Genomic DNA, 19,250 nt, shown 5'->3' with positions numbered 1-19,250 from the left:
TCTCTCTCTCTCTCTCTCTCTCTCTACCCACCCACCCACCCACCCTTAACTGTCCAACTGCACCTGCACAAAGAATGTAATCCCGCCCCACCTGCTAATCACCATGTGAGCCCCCCCCCCCCCCTGTGGTATTGTATTTCAGTTCTCAACGACATTGCTCTCAAAACCTGGATGGAATCTGTTAAAAATACTTTGTTAAAAATACTTTTCAAATTAAATAGATAACAAAATAGATACAAAAACAGATCAACTGTTTGGATGTATTATCATTATTTATCATGTTGTCATTATTGCCTTTATCTGTGAGAAAAACAACTTTCAGTCTTTGTGGAAACTTCCTCACTTTCTATTCCATGTTGGAACTCAGAACTTTAAAGCAGTTGTTTTGAATTGAACATTCTATTCAAATGACTGGCATCTTCCAGAACACTTCAATCAAAACCTTCTCCACCACAACACAACTCCGGCTTGTGGATTGGTGGAGCAATGCCCCGGCTACCTTTGCAGAGTCTTGGGGACAGTGACGGTGACAGAGAGTATGAGATGACGAGTGAGGAGCTCCAGCAAAAAAGGAAAACGTTTCGGGGGAAAAAGAAAACAACAAAATAAAAAGAAAGAAGTGACTTTCAGGAGAAGAGGGAACGGAGGGATATAGAGGAGAAGAAAGAGGAGGAACTGGAGGAGGAAGAAAGGCTGGAGCTGGTGGTAGAACGGGCAATACAAGCAGCGGGGGAGTGTGATCAATTAACATCTGTGATACAGAAAGAGATTGAGAGAATCAGAACAGATTGGAAGAGAGAAAAGGAAGAACGGAGTGCAAAGATAAAGCAGTTTGAGACGGAGAGACAGAGAGAAGAGGAAGGTACATCTGAAGCAAGAGGGGGAGGTGGAATGGCACCTAGGTAAGATGGAGAGAGAGAAGGATGAGGAAATTCAATTGAAAGCAAAAGAGGTGGAGAAGTTAGAGGAGATTAGAGGAGGACAAGAGAAGAGGAGGAGGAGGTGGACAGTGGTGGAAAAAGTACTCAATTTTCATACTTGAGTAAAAGTAAAGATACCTTGATAGAAAATGACTCAAGTAAAAGTGAAAGTCACCCAGTAAAATACTACTTGAGTAAAGGTCTAAAAGTATTTGGTTTTAAATATACTTAAGTGTTAAAAGTAAATGGAATTGCTAAAATGTACTTAAGTATCAAAAGCAAAAGTACAAGTATAAACCATTTCAAATTCCACATTTTAAGCAAACCAAACGGCACAATTTTCTTGTTTTCGTTTATTGACGGATAGCCAGGGGCACACTCCAACACTCAGACATAACTTACAAATGAAGCATTTGTGTTTAGTGAGTCCGCCAGATCAGAGGCAGTAGAGATGACCAGAGACAGTCTCTTGATAAGTGTGTGAATTGGACAATTTTCCTGTCCTGCTAAGCATTCAAAATTTAACGAGTACTTTTGGGTATCAGGGAAAATGTATGGAGTAAAAAGTACATTCTTTTCTTTAGGAATGTAGTGAAGTAAAAGTAAAAGTTGGCAAAAATATAAATAGTAAAGCAAAGCACAGATACCCCCAAAAACTACTGAAGTAGCACTTTCAAGTATTTTTAACCACTGAAAGTAGAGCTGGAACTGTAGAAGGAGAGAAAGAAACGGTACCCAGTGGAGATGGAGAGAGCAGAAGAGAAGGAAGAGTTGGAACGGAAGAGGGAGAAGGAGAGGAAGGAAACGGAGATGATAGATTTAGAGGATAACAGAGTTAACCAGAAGAAGCTTTGGTTAGAGTGTTGCATGGAGCAGCTAGAGAGAGATACGCTGGAGTACCAGCTATGGCTGGACGACCGCCAGGAAAGTATGTCGGCGGTAAGGGTGAGGTTTAGGAGCGAGAGAAAGAGGCTGAAAGAGTTGGAAAAGAAAGCGATAGAGGACAGAGAGTGGATAAAAGAGAAGAGCAAGGCAGCGCCGGAGGAGATCGAGTCACTCAGCAAACTCCTGGATCAAGAGAACTGGAGAAGATGGAGGAGAAGTAGAAGAAGAGAGAAGAGTGGGTCAGGGGACTGGAGGAGCAGAGAGTGGACCAGGAGGAAGAGGAGGAGAGAGAGGGGGAGGAGAGGTGGAACACTGAGAGAAATGCAATGGATGAGGAGAACAAGCATCTGAGGGGGACTGCTGATGTGCTTAATACCATCATCGACTTGCAGGACATGAAAAGCAATGGAAACATGGTGAGAACCATGCATTAGTAATAAAGACCGTTCTTAATCTAGGTCACACACTTTATTTGGACAGTCCATCTGTAGATGCTCTTCAGATCCTCATACAGATGACGGATATTAATTTGATCATGCTGTTGTTGATGAGAATTTTCCTGCACATCAGGAAATGCAAGCTTGTAGTGTATTCAAGGTTTAAAAATGCTTCTAAAGTTTGTAATTTCCACTTTAAAAATGTCAGACTTGAGTTGCCCTAATGAAAATTTATTTAATTATAATCCACATAATAATTCAAATGTTCTGTTGCTGCAGGACTATTTTCCTGCTGTGAAAAACAGGTTCAAATGAAGATACAGCATTTGTACTATCAAGAAACTATCTGTTGATAAGCAATTGCTTGCTAAGGTTACGGTTAGGGTTAGGGTAAGGTTTAAAATAAGGGTTAAGGTTAGAGTTAGGGTTTGTAGATAGATGAAATGCTACTGATAGTCTGTAGATAGTCTGTAGAGCATCTACAAATGGACTATCCAAATAAAATGTTACCTTAATCTATAAGGTATCAGGGGCCCTTCTTAGCCTGGGAACCAGTCTGTTTGTGTCATCATGCCTCTGCTTGTCATGCCAAACACATGATAACACAAACAGATCTGGGAACAGGCTAGGCCCCTCTCTCTGTGCATCTAACTAACTTGATGAGTTAATATCTACTGCCCTCCTGTGATTTGACAGTGCAATGCAGATAATTTGGGGAGCCATGACGATGGAACCACAGCAGCGCAGCAGGTTGCCATGGAAGCTTCTGCCACACAGGTAAATAGAACAAAGTAGAGTTTATTGAATTCATGTAAAATACTATTTTGAGTAGGTACCACTGTAGCCTGGGTACCAGTGTGTTTAGATAACTTGTACTCCGTGTCATATGCCAAGGAGTGTCAAGGAGTGGAATGATAGCTAAACAGACTGGTACCCAGGCTAGAACCACTGGTCTAATAACATACAGTCTAGAGTCCTTCATTACTTCTTCATTGTTTGAAACAACTTTTCCCCCTGAGTCAGACTGTATTCAGATGGAAGAAAGAGAAGTTGAAGAAACAAGAGAAGGAGGAGAGGAAGAGAAAGGAAGCAGAGACAAAGGCAGAGAAGGAAGAACAGAAGAGGAGAGAGAAAGAGCTGAGGGAGTCAGAGAGGAGAAGAGGGGGAAACAGGGAAAGAGGAAGAGAGGACGAGAGGAGGATGAGAGGAGAGAGCAGACGGAAAAGAGGAATAGAGAAAATGAAATGGGGATGTGGAGAGGACAAAGGCCACTGGAAGAAATACCATTTTTGTCAGTCTGATTGTGACTTCCTATGATAATGGTAAAGTAATTTGGTAATACAGTTGTGTTTAGCAAACAAAATATATATTTTTAAGAGATGTTGGTTGTCCCTTTATTCAAGACACTGTAACCAACACTGAGGCACTTCAATGGTTAAATGGTTACCAATTATTTACAACAGAAAAACAAACCACAGGTTTTACAGAACCCTTGACAGCCAATAAGAAGACGCTTGTTGGCAGTCAGATGGACAATCAGTTGAACAGTAATACTTTGGACAACCCATCAGAGATATCTAATGTCTAATAATGTCCCTAGTTGTCCTTTCAAGTGTGTTATGAATATGTACATAATATGAGTGCATTGCTAGCATGATCCCAGATCTGTTTGTGGTCTGGCAAAATGCCAACTCCATTGCTGTCATTGCCAAGCCAACTATTTTGTCACCCATTGCCATGTGTGGCTTGACACGAATGAGTGACAAGGAGTTGGCATGATAGCACAAACAGACTGTCACTCAGACTAGTGCATTGTGTATCCTTCATAAGAGGACCATTTCATTTCAGACATTCTCTGCTGTGTCACACAGCTCTCTGTATTGATGTGGTTGAGATGTGAAGATCACAGGTGGCACATCAAACTTTCTTCTCATCTGGCAGAGTATTGTGATGGCCAGGGCAACTCCAATATCCTGAGGACCAAACACACAGTAACGGTTCAGACAGGATTGATGGAGCAGGTGACTTGGTGCTGAATGTGAAAGATAACAGTGAAATCAAATAGGCCTACACTCGAAACATAAGGTAAAAAAAATATGGTATAGTGGTGGGCTCGATTCATCCTTCAGCTCCCATTCTGACTTTCACATGTTTTAATTGTTCTTGTTTAGTTGTACAGTGAGGGAAAAAAGTATTTGATCCTCTGCTGATTTTGTACGTTTGCCCACTGACAAAGAAATGATCAGTCTATAATTGTTATGGTAGGTTTATTTGACAGTGAGAGACAGAATAACAACAAAAGAATCCAGAAACACATATGTCAAAAATATTATGAATTGATTTGCATTTTAATGAGGGAAATAAGTATTTGACCCCCTCTCAATCAGAAAGATTTCTGGCTCCCAGGTGTCTTTTATACAGGTAACGAGCTGAGATTAAGAGCACACTCTTAAAGGGAGTGCTCCTAATCTCAGCTTGTTACTTGTATAAAAGACACCTGTCCACAGAAGCAATCAATCAATCAGATTCCAAACTCTCCACCATGGCCAAGACCAAAGAGCTCTCCAAGGATGTCAGGGACAAGATTGTAGACCTACGCAAGGCTGGAATGAGCTACAAGACCATCGCCAAGTAGCTTGGTGAGAAGGTGACAACAGTTGGTGCGATTATTCGCAAATGGAAGAAACACAAAATAACTGTCAATCTCCCTCGGCCTGGGGCTCCATGCAAGATCTCACCTCGTGGAGTTTTAATGATCATGAGAACGGTGAGGAATCAGCCCAGAACTACACGGGAGGATCTTGTCAATGATCTCAAAGCAGCTGGGACCATAGTCACCAAGAAAACAATTGGTAACACACTACGCCGTGAAGGACTGAAATACTGCAGCGCCCGCAAGGTCCCCCTGCTCAAGAAAGCACATATACATGCCCGTCTGAAGTTTGCCAAAGAACATCTGGATGATTCAGAGGAGAACTGGGTGAAAGTGTTGTGGTCAGATGAGACCAAAATGGAGCTCTTTGGCATCAACTCAACTCGCCGTGTTTGGAGGAGGAGGAATGCTGCCTATGACCCCAAGAACACCATCCCCACCGTCAAACATGGAGGTGGAAACATTATGCTTTGGGGTTGTTTTTCTGCTAAGGGGCCAGGACAACTTCACCGCATCAAAGGGACAATGGACGGGGCCATGTACCATCAAATCTTGGGTGAGAACCTCCTTCCCTCAGCCAGGGCATTGAAAATGGGTTGTGGATGGGTATTCCAGCATGACAATGACCCAAAACACACGGCCAAGGCAACAAAGGAGTGGCTCAAGAAGAAGCACATTAAGGTCCTGTAGTGGCCTAACCAGTCACCAGACCTTAATTCCATAGAAGATTTGTGGAGGGAGCTGAAGGTTCGAGTTGCCAAACGTCAGCCTCGAAACCTTAATGACTTGGAGAAGATCTGCAAAGAGGAGTGGGACAAAATCCCTCCTGAGATGTGTGCAAACCTGGTGGATAACTACAAGAAATGTCTGACCTCTGTGATTACCAACAAGGGTTTTGCCACCAAGTACTAAGTCATGTTTTGCAGAGGAGTCAAATACTTATATCCCTCATTAAAATGCAAATCAATTTATCACGTTTTTTCTGGATTTTTGTTTTGTTATTCTGTCTCTCACTGTTCAAATAAACCTACCATTAAAATTATAGACTGATAATTTCTTTGTCAGTTTGCAAACGTACAAAATCAGCAGGGGATCAAATACTTTTTTCCCTCACTGTATGTACTGTGTACTGCAATTCATTTTTTAGCTGCCAAGTACGGCCTGGGTGTAATAATTATAATAAACCAATACTACTACTAATGCAAAAAAAGTTTTCAATTCAGGTAGTCAATTAAATTCAATCAATTGAAAATCACTTCCTGAATTGAAAAATCCACATGAAAAACTATGGACAATTTTCAATTTGGGAATTGAATTTCAATTGATTGAATTGAAAAAACTGAATTGACCCCAACCCTGGAATGGTTCAATAGTACAGACATAGATCTGAAATACATACCCATAATGCTGTAAGTGCTATAAATATTCCTGTTATCAGAATGAGTCCATAGCCCAAGACAGAGATTAAGATGGGAAGACATGGCTGAAAATGAAAAATTAAGAGTTTGTCATTTTGTGAGAAAAACAAGAGTATATAGGTCCATATTATATCAGAACTTGAACAAATAGCCGTTTATTGTATCAATGAGTACTGTAAGTCATCTTTATGTATCAAACTAGAATTATGACCTTCTAGTTTGATACACAATTGCGAGCAAAACATTTAGCGCAAAATTGCGAGCTAAACTTTTAGTTGCCCCCTCTTGACAGCAGAGAGAGGGAAAAAAAGTGTTTGAGTTCATTTCGTGCAATTCTACACATTTTGACATGGGGTGTAAAGAAAATGTTGCAGTTATAAAGCAAGTTTGCTGCAATTCTACACATTTTGCCATAGAGTGGTGAGAAATGTATGCAGTTTTTAATATGACATGAGAGTGAGACTGACTAACAACATCAATGGGGGCCCCATGGGCGGTAATTTGACCATGATAACAAGTTTAGATAGCTGGCCGCTAAACTAATTTAGCAATCTAAAAAATATTAGCTGACATGGGCTAACTGATCCGAGGGCCTTGAAAATGGCCGCCATTTGCCCATCCCTGGTGTAGTGGAATTACATGTTTTTACCTCTTCATATACCAGCATGTGTTCATCCATTAATCTCTTGCGGTCATCATCCTCAGGCTTATCACTGTTGGGATAGTGAATAACAAATCTTGTATTGTTACCACGAGCAACCTGAAATAGAATGTGACATGGTTTAAAACAGTGCTTGACTTTATCTGCATTATTTCTTATTAGGCTACACTACGGCATCCATGATAATTGTCTGGTCCAAATGTGTTCTATCGTTTTTGTTGGTCTTTTAGAATATTGTCATGTACATCTTCCTCAGTGTATTTATGGTCGTCTTGTCACTCTCCTTATCGTCTGTTTTGTATTTTGTTTTAAAAACACATTTTAAAGAAATAATAGAATAAATAAATAAATTGCTCTTTCCGAAAGACAACAGATTTACACTTTCATATTTGAGTGGTAATTTATTTAACACAGGCTGACACATTGAAACCCATCCTCCTTAGCATACAGATAACAACAACATCAACAGCAACAAGATAACTTATTTAACACAGCAGACTCACACATTTAAAGTGTGTTGAGTCCTCATCAGAACAGAGGCAGGAGATTGGGATGTCTGTGCCCCAGTCTTGGTAGCCTTGTACGAGCCCACAGCATTTGATCTGATAGTGAAGGAAACACCACAGCAGACATTTTAAAAACACTTAGGCGTGATTTACCAGATATAGTTCAAGCCTAGTTCTGGAAGAACCCTCCATGGAGAAATCTCCAATGAAAGTGCTTTTAGTCTAGGCCTAGGTTGACATAATATGGAAAACTGGCCCTTAAGACACACATTGAATTGACACCCTGGGACATTGAATTGGCACCCTGGGACATTGAATTGACACCCTGGGACATTGAATTGGCACCCTGGGACATTGAATTGGCACCCTGGGACATTGAACTGTCACCCTGGGACATTGAATTGGCACCCTGGGACATTGAATTGGCACCCTGGGACATTGAATTGGCACCCTGGGACATTGAATTGGCACAAGCAGAGACCATAAGAAGCATTAAATGAAGGTGACTTACGTTAGTCTGCATGTTGTAAATCTCTTTTATATCTGTTTGATTCGCTCTACTCAGAGGCATCATCGCTAGGTATTCGTCTCTGGTTAACTCCTCCAACTTGAAATTAATAAAGTTTACATTGAGTGTTATATTCACAGCTGAAACCTATAATCAGCTATGAATTTGAAATGGACAGACACAGTACATTAAATTATCAAGAATCAGATGCATTGCACCATCATACAATACATTCTCAAATATATTTTCACCAGAACAGCAAACAAACATTGGCTCAAGGTTGAATTAAAAAGTTAAGATATATACAGGTAACTGCCAAAAATAATGGAAACACTTGAGTAAATGAGGGACACAGAGTATATTGAAAGCAGGTGATTCCACACAGGTGTGGTTCCTGAGTTAATTAAGCAGTTAATATCCCATCATGTTTAGGGTCATGTACAGTATGAACATTATTTTGGCTACCATGGCTACGCCCCCATAGGATGATATGCCCACATCCAAAGGGCACGGGTGGTCACTGAATTGTTTGTTGAGCATGAAAACGATTGATGTAAACCATATGCCATGGCCTTCTCATTCACCAGATCTCAACCCAATTGAACACTTATGTGAGATTCTGAAGTAGCGCCTGAGACAGCGTTTTCCATCAACAAAACACCAAATGATGGAATTTCTCGTGGAAGAATTGTTTCACATTCCTCCAATAGAGTTCCAGACACTTGTAGAATCTATGCCAAGGTGCATTGAAGCTGTTCTGGCTGCTCGTGGTGGCCCAACACCCTGTTAAGATACTATGTTGGTGTTCCCTTTATTTTGGCAGTTACCTGTAAATATATATATATATATAGACTACTGTACCTTGTGTTTGGATTCATATGCTCTCACGCACTCCACAAACAGGTATAGGCTGGCCAGTGACATACCTACTGAAAACTACACACACATATAGGGGTTGTCAAGCAAAATCAATACTAAAGGTTAATTCAAACCTTATCACTCTTTTTGGAAAACATGTTGGAAGCATGTCATGGGAAAAGTCTTGACTGGTTTCAGTTGAGTTTTATGGCATGCCATTACTTGTCAGAAAGGAACAGTTTGCAGCAGAGGAGACGTCAAGTCGGTAGCCAGGTCCCAGATATGTTTGTGCTGTATAGCCAACTCCTATGATAATTATCCAAGACAAAACAGATCTGGGATCAGGCTAACATTTTTTGACAGGTCTAGGCAAGCTTACCAGAACCACAGCCCATTTCTTCTCCTTGCGAGCGCCAAAACCCCCAAAGATTGACAGGACCAGGGTTGCTGCTTCTAGGACATACATCATTACTATCCCTGGTAGAATCTCGCCTATCTGTGAATAGGAAGACAAGCCAAATTAATGATATGGCAATTCTGGCTTTATAATCATAATATTACAATGATGCTGCTGGACTCTAGCCTGGTCTCAGATCTGTTTATGCTGTATTGCCAACTCCTATGGTTGTTGTCATGCTAAACACTGTAGGAGTTGGAAAGACAGCACAAACAGATCTAGTACCAGGCTAGATGGACACATCATTATTATAACAACATGTGTATGATATAATTAGTAAATGTAATAGTGGCTATAAAAAAAACATAATTACTTCTTCTTTTTTGTGGAAGAACCCATGTCCAAATAACGTGATAGCCAGCAAGAGGGTGCTGATGATCTGAAGAGAATACAACACATGATACAATCAATCATTCCACATGTATAGGGTATTATCCTGAGAGTTCTACTGCTAATGCACAGTAAAGCTTGATACAGTCATTTGATTCAGAGGAGAGTTGAGGGATCGATTTCTTCATAACTTCAATAATGCATTTGATAATAATCTTATACCTCATTTATAAATAGACTAAGAAATTATAAATTGTTAAGAAATTAATCGCTGAAATGTTTAGTTAGTCGGCTGTTTATAAAAATGTAATATCAGTTATTGACTAGCCTAATGTTTTGCAGAAACGTTACTAAGGCCAGTAGGCCTATTTGAAGAAGAGAATAAATATAACTCATAACTTTAAAATATTTAGCAGCTAGAGGATTATACTGAGCAAATTAACAAATAGGGGGCAAATAAAAAGGCGGAAATAAATAAATAAACTGGACACACCCAAAAACCAGCGCTAAAAAACGTGTTACAGTGAAAGTGAAACATGACAGCTGAAGGTTAGATAAAAGCCAAGTGGCCTAATTGTAACATGAAATACAAAATGTCTATGTAATTTTAGTGCTTCTTTCAATACTGCACTATAGAACAATCGGCTCATTATTGTTGATGAAAGCGCCACCGCTCTTTATTCCGTCGCGTGTAAACTGCAACTCTCACTGCTTGCGTAGAAGTTGCCAAAAGAACCAGCAATAATGTACAAAAATAATGTAATATTAAAAAACCTGTATACACAGTCCTAATTGGCGCCCTGCCCCTATAAAAAACAGGTTTATCAACTCGAATAGGACCAGGCCAATAGAATGGACGATCACTTACCCCGATTAAGACACAGACGAAAATGAACGCCCGTTTTACGCAGATATTAATTTTTCCCATTTCAATATTTGGTTATGATAAAAACAACCGTTTGGATAAGCGGTTCACTTCAGATTTGGGCAAACTGAAGCCTAAAATCTTTAAGTCCAGAAAACAGATTGTCCGATTCCTTTAACTGTTTCTTCTTCTTCTCAACATGAGTGTGTTTTCCATGCTGCTGAATGGTGTTTTCCATGGCAATAACGCCCCATTAAAGAGAGAGAGAGAGAGAGAGAGAGAGAGAGAGAGAGCGAGAGAGAGAAAGAGAGGGAAAGGGAGATAGAGAGATAATTAATAACTCATAAAGCACGTATTGTCTGCCCTCATACTGTAATCCAGACTCCACAGGTCCAGTCCAGAGCAAGGTGGGGTGAGTGAACATGAAATCACATGACCAGCCATTCCTGGACATCTCTGAACTCACCAGCGGTTGCATCTGGCATCCAAAATGGCACCCTATTCCCTAGTGCTCTATGGGTCCTGGTCAAAAAGTAGTAAAAGTAGTGCACTATATAGGGAATAGAGTGCTATTTGAGATGCTATCCATTGGGTCCCTAGGGATCCAGAGAAGGGCCAATTGTTAAGCAATGTCAATGCAACCCCCGCAAAACATCTCGAGCACATTTTGCACAGAGGAAGATAGTAATGGAACATACTCAAGCATATTCCCCATTCACAGGAAAAGGATGTACGAATGAAGGATAGGGGGGCATATGTATTTTACAATATGTTTGAAATGCTGGAAAATAACTGTTCCTTTCTGGGTAATTAATTAGTTCAACAACTACATAACTGAGCATAAACAGTATGTCCAGTTGTTTCGTGTGAGGTCTTAATGTTGATTGTCAACATGACACTTGACACTGAAGAGGGTCTTGTTTTGAAAACATCCTTCCTAATTCCCTTTGGTAGTCACTGAAATAACACATCTACGGTAAATCGTCTGAAGCATTCACCACTCCACTTATGATATCAGTGGTACTCGAAGCCAACGAATGGAGGAGGGTAAGAAAGCATGGATTGTGTAATATTTGGAAATGTCCGAAGTGTTTACCCGTGACAGGTCCCGCAGTACTAACTGTCACCAATAGAGGGGGTGGCTTGACGGTGACGACTGTGTTTGGCGCTGTGTTTACATATGCGTGCTGTGTTGACGTGGAAGAGACACCGAAGAAAGATGGCGGCGCCCACTGCAGAGCAGCAAGACGGCCCAAGTGATGAATCTGATCTACAAAGCCCTATATCGACAAATGATGAAGACTCCGAAACAGGATCGGGGGATGGAGCACTCCCCGACTACGTTGTCGACTTGATAGAGAAAGAAATCGGAGGGGATCTGAAGTCGCTGAAGAAAGTCAGCGCACTCCTGGAGAAACTGACAGCGGAAAACAAGTTGCTGGAGGAGCAGGTAGCTAGCAAGCTAGCTAGTGCGTTGTTAACTTTGTTGCGCACTCAAATCAGCTTTCAATGCTGTATCAATTGTTGAATGAAAATAATAGAATAGTTAATTATGCGAATATTATAGCTAACCTTTGATAGCTAGTTTAAGGGCGTGCATTTCCCTTGCTGACAGGTCTTCCTCCACCCACCTTCTCAGGTTTTGACGGTGTCCAGTTCGGTGCCGCTGCGGGTGTCAGTAGCACTGTCTGCAGCCGAGGAGTCCCGTGTGTCTCTGGAAGGTTTGCTCCAGCGGGAGAGGGTCCTGTCCAACACCCTGATACAGCACCTGCAGGGCGCCCAGCCCTGGGCAGACAGCCTGGGACAGACCCTGGGACAGCTGGACAACACAGAGAGACACATGAAATACCTGCAGTGTCTGTCACGAATTGAAGAACTCAGGTGAGCAGCAGTATTAATATCTTCTTCTTCTTCTAGCGGTTGGACAATATATTTTATTCTTCTAGCAGTTGGACAATATATTTGACAGTATTCAAAGATAGGAACCTGATTGGAATACACACAAACAAAATGGTATCTTACTGTGTATGTTAACATGTTCTGCTAACTGTCGCTCTCTCCTCCCACAGTGACAGCATCCAGCAGTGTCTGATGACCAACAGTATATGGGAGGCAGTGGGGGCGGTGGGCAGCATGGCCAGTCTAGATGTGGGCCTAAAGGAGTCTGGCTGCTCTCATCTCCAGGCCTTCCTCAGAGAGACACTACGCTTCTGGCACAAGATCATTAAGGACAGACTGGCTGGGTATGTATGTACTGTATGTACTGTATGTATGTACTGCCCTGTACTGCACTGTACTGTATGCAGTGGCGGCTCCTGAAAAAATTCTCAGGGGGGGCAATTTTTCTGATGATTTAGGTGACCTACACACATTTTAAAAAAGATATGTCCAGCAACAACATGAAGACAGGGGCAGCATATAAGTCAATACCAGAAGCATTTATTGACTGATCTCAAAAGTGTTGGCTTACCAGGGTTGGTGGAGCCCTCAGTTTCATCTTTGCCTCGCAAAGCTAACTCAAACACTCCGCAAAACTTCACACACTGGATTAGCCGGCTGAGGATGTGGCGGTTCTTGCTAATGTCGTAGTAAATATATTTGTTATAGTGAATATGGAATATGATATGTTGAGTAAAATGTTGTGCTAAGATCTATTTAGGTCAGGAGCTGGTTATACGTTCTGTTCCTATCCAATAACAATGGACAAAAGGGTCCTATCTTGTCAGCCTTGTCAGTTTCAGTTCTCCAGTAAACTTGTGATTATCAACACTAACCTCATCGTTGTGGCGGCAGACAGCTAGCCTGTATCCCTCATCCAGTTGAGTGGGAATGTTCACTCTCCCCAAAGCAGACAATCTCAAACAGCTATCCATGTGGGTCTTTGACAGCTCATGTTTCTTAATCTTTCCTGAAAGATGGTGCATGTCCGTTACACACCAGTCGCTGTCCAAGCGGTGCTGTCTGCCGTGCCGCCTTCAGGGTGAAAGAGTAAGCAGGGGGTAGCAGAAGACTGCATTAGCTACATCGCAGCCTGCTAGCCAGGTTTTTCGTTCGTACCAATTTTTGGAAAATCCTCGGGTGTAGGACTTCCCCCCTTTAGTAGAAACCTGTTGAATTATTAAATTTGGTCTGGGAGGTCCTAATTGTTTCGTTGCCAATTTATCTTCATTTGTTCGCCGACAAAAAGGAACTTCTTTCAAAGACACAATCGAGTTGCACTGAAGCCTAGCCATTTTTACAGTAGTAGTGAATTGATTGATGAGGCTACCCGCTCTTTTCTTAGTTACGTTCATGGTTACGTTACGTATGACGAAAGCGCGTAAGTGCAAGCCCTCAGAAACCCATAGAGATTGTATTGAAAGCTCTGATATTTGAAAAAAATAGATTTTACATGGGAGTCTATGACAGACTTCTGGGCGATTTTCAACCTGACTGAAATCGCCCCAAAAGGGGGGGGGGGCCATTTGAAGCACGACTTTAGCCTGATTGGACATTTAGTGGCACTGTGGCAGATCAGACGTCTAGATTACAACACTGATAACTACTGTTGCCGTGATATAATTGATTAGAAAAAAAATCCCTTCCTTTTCCCGTTTGGCAGTGCGTCGCCCATATCGCCCTATTGAACACACCGCCCCTGACTGTATGTACTGTATGTATGTACTGTACTGTAATGTATGTATGTATGTAATGTATGTATGTATGTATGTATGTATGTATGTATGTATGTATGTATGTATGTAAGGGTCAGACAGGGCAGGCACTGTGTTGTGTTAGCATGCTGGGCCGGAGCAAAAGGACTGGAGATGGAGAACTCTGTGTTAGTTATTAGTATCTCTATTTAGATCAGTGGTCAGCAACCCTGGTCCTGGAGAGCAACCGGCCATGCAGGCCTTTGTTCCAGCCTAGCACTAACCCATCTAATTCAGTCTTCATGATTAGTTGACCAGGTGTATTTGTGTTGTGCCGGAACAAGTAAGACACACCCTGTAGCTCTCCAGGACCGGGGTTGGTGATTCACAGATATTATGATGATCCAAAGTCAAGCTACCTCAGACCTGAATGTTATTTTTAACAACTCCTCCTCTGTCTGGCAGTGATTTTGAGGAGTTGCTGACCCAGCTCCACTGGCCGTTCATCTCTCCTCCCACCCAGTCTCTCTCCCCCCCTGCCAACGCTCAGGAGCTCCACAGCCAGCTGGAACTACTGGTGGCCCAGCTCCTGTCTCTGCAGACCTCGTATCCTTCACCCTGATATAGTGTTATCTGTGTCGGAGACATACACACTAGCATTATCGTCTGTTATACACACTGTTATATATACACACTGTTATATATACACACTGTTATACACACTGTTATATATACACACTGTTATACACACTGTTATATATACACACTGTTATATATACACACTGTTATATATACACACTGTTATATATACACACTGTTATACACTATTGTGGCATAAACAGTGCATTATATAAACTCTGCACACTTCTTCATACACTAGCTTCATACTTCATACATACCCAGTCACAGACATACTGTTCCCCACACACTTCCTAAGACATTGACTGATATTGATATTATCGTTTTACATTGAGACATTGTACTGAGATGAATACCTGGCCAGTTTCTTTAACCTCTATCTCAGTGATGATCTAATTTCAGAGAAGCCGCCCTCTGTGTCCCGTGTAGGGTTGCCCCCGACGACACCCCTGTCTCTTCCCGTCCAGATCATGTTGCTTCCTCTGAGCAAGAGGTTTCGATACCACTTCACTGGAAACCGTCAGACCAACTCACTCAACAAGGTTAGAGCAACACACACACACAGAGCATGTCACACACACAGACACACTATGATAATAATAATAACCTCCCGTCTCTGTCTCCATCCAGCCAGAGTGGTTCCTGACCCAGGTCCTGATGTGGATGGGGAACAGCTCCAACTTCATGGAGGAGAAGATCCAGCCCATTCTGGACAGAAATGGAGCTAACGTCAACGCCAAGGTTAGAGGATCAGCCACTAAATGATCATCTAGAATCCTGACTTTATGTGCTATTGAAGTATTTGTTCATCCCCAAGATTCAAAGCAGTCTAAAGGCAAGCTGAGTCCATTGCAGTCAACTGTCAATCATAGCAGCTCTTGATATCCACAGTCATATTAGAGGATATAAGCATATATATTAATATAAATATTAAAAATATGGTTCTAGCTATCGAAGTATCTCATGTCATCCCTCCCGTCCCCACCAGGTGGAGCTGTGTCGTGGTCTACTCACCCTGGCCCAGGAGAAGCTAGCGTCGGACGCTCCTCGGCTGCTCTACGACGACACTCTCTTCTGCCACCTGGTGGATGAGATCCTGCAGTTCGAGAGGGAGCTGCGCAGCACCCACTCCTACCCCAGCACCCTGCCCGGAGCGCTGCATGTACTGCTGGAGGACGTCGTGCTGCAGAAGTGGCTCACTGTGGAGAGGAAGAGTGAGTGAGAGAGGCAGCAGTGGAGCGTCTCGCATCGTTCCCTACTCCTTCCCCTTGGCCCTAACCCTCCATTATTTGCAGATCTGAAGGGTCTGGATAGGTATAAGCAGTGTACTGGCAGAGCTTCCACCATATAGCTTCCACCTTACAGATCTGCAAACATTGAAGGGTTTGGGTGATGTGAAAGGGGTAGGAAACCATTTAGGACTGACTAAGAGATTTATTTATGTGGGATTTTAGTTATCTGTTAGACTTATTTTATGTCAGTGTATCTGATTGACTGAATGTGTGATGTGTGCTCATCCCAACTGTCTGTCTCCCTGTAGTGGCGATAGAGAAGGTGGATGCCATGCTGTCTGCTGAGGGGGCGTGGAGCTCCCAGTACAGAGACATCAGTGACATGGACGAACTCAAGGCTCCAGACTGCGCTGAGACCTTCATGACCTTACTGTTGGTCATCACTGGTAGGATTATTAACTACTTTATCACTTCATCTCTCTCTCTCTCTCTTTCTCTTTCTCTTTCTCTTTCTCTTTCTCTTTCTCTTTCTCTTTCTCTTTCTCTCTCTCTCTCAATTAGTTTTTCTCCCCCTCCCAGACCGCTACCGTGCCCTCCCCTGCCCTCGTGCCCAGCTGCGTTTCCTGGCGCTACAGAGAGAGCTGGTGGACGACTTCCGTATCCGCCTCACCCAGGTCATGAAGGAAGAGTCTCGCAACCCGCTGGGCGCTAGATACTGTGCCATCCTCAACGCTGCCAACTACATCTCCACCGTGCTGGGGGACTGGGGAGATAATGTGGTATGTGGCCCCTCGGAGTCATCACACTGTTGCTGTACTTCTCCACATACTGTCTCTCTGTCTGCCTGTCTGTCTGTCTCTGTCTGCCTGTCTGCTTGTGTCTGCCTGTCTGTCTGCCTGTCTGTCTCTGTCTGCCTGTCTGCTTGTGTCTGTCTGCTTGTCCCTGTCTGTCTGACTGTCTGTACATTTGTTGTCAGTTCAGAAGTAGTATGCACATCCAACAATTCTCCAGGTTAAGGGTACAGAAAATGCCACATTTGAACACCTTCACACTAGGGTATGCTCCCTACTTTTACTGCAGTGCTCCAGAGGTCTTCTTCAAGGCTGTTCAATTTTCTTTGCTCTCCACCCTCCTCCTCTCTTCTTCCTCAGTTCTTCCTGCAGCTGCAGCAGTCAGCTGTGGCCCTGGGGGAGGAGGAGTTGTTGGGGCCGCTGGGGGTGACGGAGTCCGGCCGTCTGGCCTCTCTGGAGGGGTCTCTGTTTGAGGGGCTCCTGGGGCTGCTGGAGAGGCTGAGAGGAGACATGCTGGGCAGGCTACTAGAGGCTGTCATGAGGGACGTACGGGAGAAGGCCCAGTCCTACTGCAGAGACAGGTCAGTGGAGACACTCTTCACTTAGAGGAAGGGCTCTTTCTATTGAATCTAGATCCTCTCAAGGTGTACTCCTATCTGTGGAGTTAGCCACACACTGTCGCCTTGCTTTGCTTGGTGTTTAGCCCCAGGCTGATTGTAAGCACTTTGTGACAAATGTCTTTGTCCTGTAACAAGCCTGGACAGTAGGAATAAAATGGGATTCCTTGAAAGAATCTGGTAGAGCTCAGATCATCACCTACAGCCACCATATACACAATTGAACAACAAAGTGTTGGAGTCAACAAAATATTAACTCGAATGGCACTAACGTGTATCCTTCTCCTCCCAGGTGGCTGTCCCTGCCGTCCCAGTGTGACCAGGCCACCATGTCCCTGTCCAGCTCAGCCTGTCCTCTCATGCTGTGTCTCAGGGACCACCTGCTCCAGCTGCAGCGGATGCTGTGTCAGCCTCTCTTCCAGATGGGCTGGCAGGGCCTGTCTGAGAGGCTGGACCTCTTCCTCTACCAGGATGTGAGTCACACTGCGGGCCTGCTCCAATAGGAATTAATGAGATGGTTGAGTTAATGAAATATTTGAACTTTTAGTTATTTCGCAGACGCTATTGTCTGGAGTGACTTAAAAGAAGCCAATTAGATTGTCATACATCATTAGACACATATGTTCTCAAATACATGAAAACTACAATGGCTACTGACTAATTCTAATGATAAAACACAGACATAAGAAATAGGATGAAGCAATAGAGATTTTTGTTGGTTATCACATCTCTATTAACTTATGGACCTGCTACCCGTCTCCCTCAGCTGATTCTGTATAACCACTTCAACGAAGGTGGTGCGGCCCAGCTCCAATTTGACATGACCAGAAACCTCTTCCCTCTGTTCGGACACTACTGCAAGAGGCCTGAGAACTTCTTCAAACAGTGAGTGGCCATTACACACGGGCAATTCTGCTGATAAAATCACCTGAAAACCTTGTCCACTGTACCATAACCTTTAAAAGAGACCTACAGTTTGTTTGTAGTTCCTTAGGCTATTAAATGTCCTGCACAGAGGATGAATTCCTTATCAAATCATTTTTGTGTAAATATTAAGTTATCAAATGGCCAGATACTAACTGTACTGATCATGTCTCCCTCCCTCAGTGTGAAGGAGGCCTGCGTCATCCTGTCTCTGAACGTGGGCTCAGCTCTTCTTCTACGAGACGTCCTGAGGCAGGCTGAGGAAGACGAGGAGGAACCAGGGACCCCGGAGGGCCAGCAGCCCAGCCCTGTGTCAGCCCTCAACGAGCTGGGGGTCTACCGCCTGGCCCCCTGCGACGTCCTCATCCTGCTCAACCTCAGGGCCTCCTGGCCGGGACAGTGAGGGGAGATGGGAGGAAAAACAGTAGCCTGGTCCCAGATCTGTTTCTGCCAACTCATATGGTCTTTGTGATGCCAATTGGCCATAGGAGTTGAGCAAGGAGCAAGGTAGCACTAACAGATCTGGGACCAGGCTAGGACGGGCTTCAGCTGGGAAAGGACAACAACGACCAATGAACTACACCGTATCCCGGCAACCTGGACTAGACATCTCTCATACACAAGGCCAGGAGTTTTTCCTGAATACTTCTGTCCTATCCCGTTTAATCACAGTTTTGTTTACTTTGCCGATCCTCTTGTCTACAAGATCAGCACTTGTTCCATATCAACTCACCACACCTGGCCTAAACGCAGGAGAGAGACCTCAACTGGTGACGGATGGATATATTAAAGGTGAACGGACACTGCTCATGTAGATGACATTATTTGGCTATCGACTGACAGCACAGACTTCTGTCTTCTGTTGGAGGAGAGATAGTACTAACACTACATTACATAGTGTGGATGGGTATTTCACT

At 43.2% G+C, this 19,250-nt stretch overlaps 2 protein-coding genes across 3 annotated transcripts; one reads left to right on the top strand and one right to left on the bottom strand.

The window, feature by feature from the left end:
* Nucleotides 1–3,022: 3,022 nt before the first annotated feature.
* On the bottom strand, nt 3,023–10,991 carry LOC311120101 (tetraspanin-8-like). 2 transcript variants are annotated; one of them, XR_014612120.1, is made up of 10 exons: nt 10,502–10,991; nt 9,617–9,682; nt 9,226–9,342; nt 8,850–8,924; nt 7,992–8,087; nt 7,478–7,576; nt 6,963–7,073; nt 6,295–6,378; nt 3,192–4,215; nt 3,023–3,087 (listed from the first exon to the last, which is right to left on the bottom strand). XR_014612120.1 is itself a non-coding variant. In XM_084194716.1 (9 exons), the coding sequence occupies exons 1-9, from the start codon at nt 10,559–10,561 to the stop codon at nt 4,087–4,089; spliced, it is 837 nt and encodes a 278-aa protein (XP_084050842.1). In that variant the 5' UTR covers nt 10,562–10,991; the 3' UTR covers nt 3,023–4,086. The 2 variants fall into 2 exon arrangements, 1 of the variants encoding a protein (XP_084050842.1); XM_084194716.1 differs by having other exon boundaries at nt 3,023–4,215.
* A 718-nt stretch (nt 10,992–11,709) lies between these two features.
* LOC311120097 (RAD50-interacting protein 1-like) lies at nt 11,710–18,740 on the top strand. The gene is made up of 13 exons (XM_084194711.1): nt 11,710–11,948; nt 12,138–12,379; nt 12,568–12,741; nt 14,596–14,736; nt 15,155–15,311; nt 15,400–15,510; nt 15,758–15,983; nt 16,310–16,447; nt 16,581–16,780; nt 17,153–17,373; nt 17,702–17,882; nt 18,176–18,294; nt 18,517–18,740. The coding sequence occupies exons 1-13, from the start codon at nt 11,718–11,720 to the stop codon at nt 18,734–18,736; spliced, it is 2,361 nt and encodes a 786-aa protein (XP_084050837.1). The 5' UTR covers nt 11,710–11,717; the 3' UTR covers nt 18,737–18,740.
* The last annotated feature ends 510 nt before the right edge of the window (nt 18,741–19,250 follow it).

The sequence above is a fragment of the Coregonus lavaretus genome (genome assembly GCF_964263955.1).
Source record: "Coregonus lavaretus genome assembly, contig: HAP1_SCAFFOLD_3503, whole genome shotgun sequence".
In the NCBI taxonomy this organism is placed as follows: Eukaryota; Metazoa; Chordata; class Actinopteri; order Salmoniformes; family Salmonidae; genus Coregonus; species Coregonus lavaretus.
Note: the sequence above shows the minus strand (reverse complement) of the source record. Positions and strands in the feature narration are given on the sequence as shown.

Bases quoted from the DNA above. Each gene is read 5' to 3' on its own strand.
- LOC311120101 (XM_084194716.1), bottom strand. From the start codon at position 10,561: ATGGGAAAAATTAATATCTGCGTAAAACGGGCGTTCATTTTCGTCTGT. The intron at 9,683-10,501 runs GTAAGTGATCGT...TATTCTCTTCAG, and splicing joins TCGTCTGTGTCTTAATCGGG to ATCATCAGCACCCTCTTGCT. The intron at 6,379-6,962 runs GTAAAAACATGT...TTTCATTTTCAG, and splicing joins ACATGCTGGTATATGAAGAG to CCATGTCTTCCCATCTTAAT.
- LOC311120097 (XM_084194711.1), top strand. From the start codon at position 11,718: ATGGCGGCGCCCACTGCAGAGCAGCAAGACGGCCCAAGTGATGAATCT. The intron at 16,448-16,580 runs GTAGGATTATTA...TCCCCCTCCCAG, and splicing joins CTTACTGTTGGTCATCACTG to ACCGCTACCGTGCCCTCCCC. The intron at 17,883-18,175 runs GTGAGTCACACT...CGTCTCCCTCAG, and splicing joins ACCTCTTCCTCTACCAGGAT to CTGATTCTGTATAACCACTT.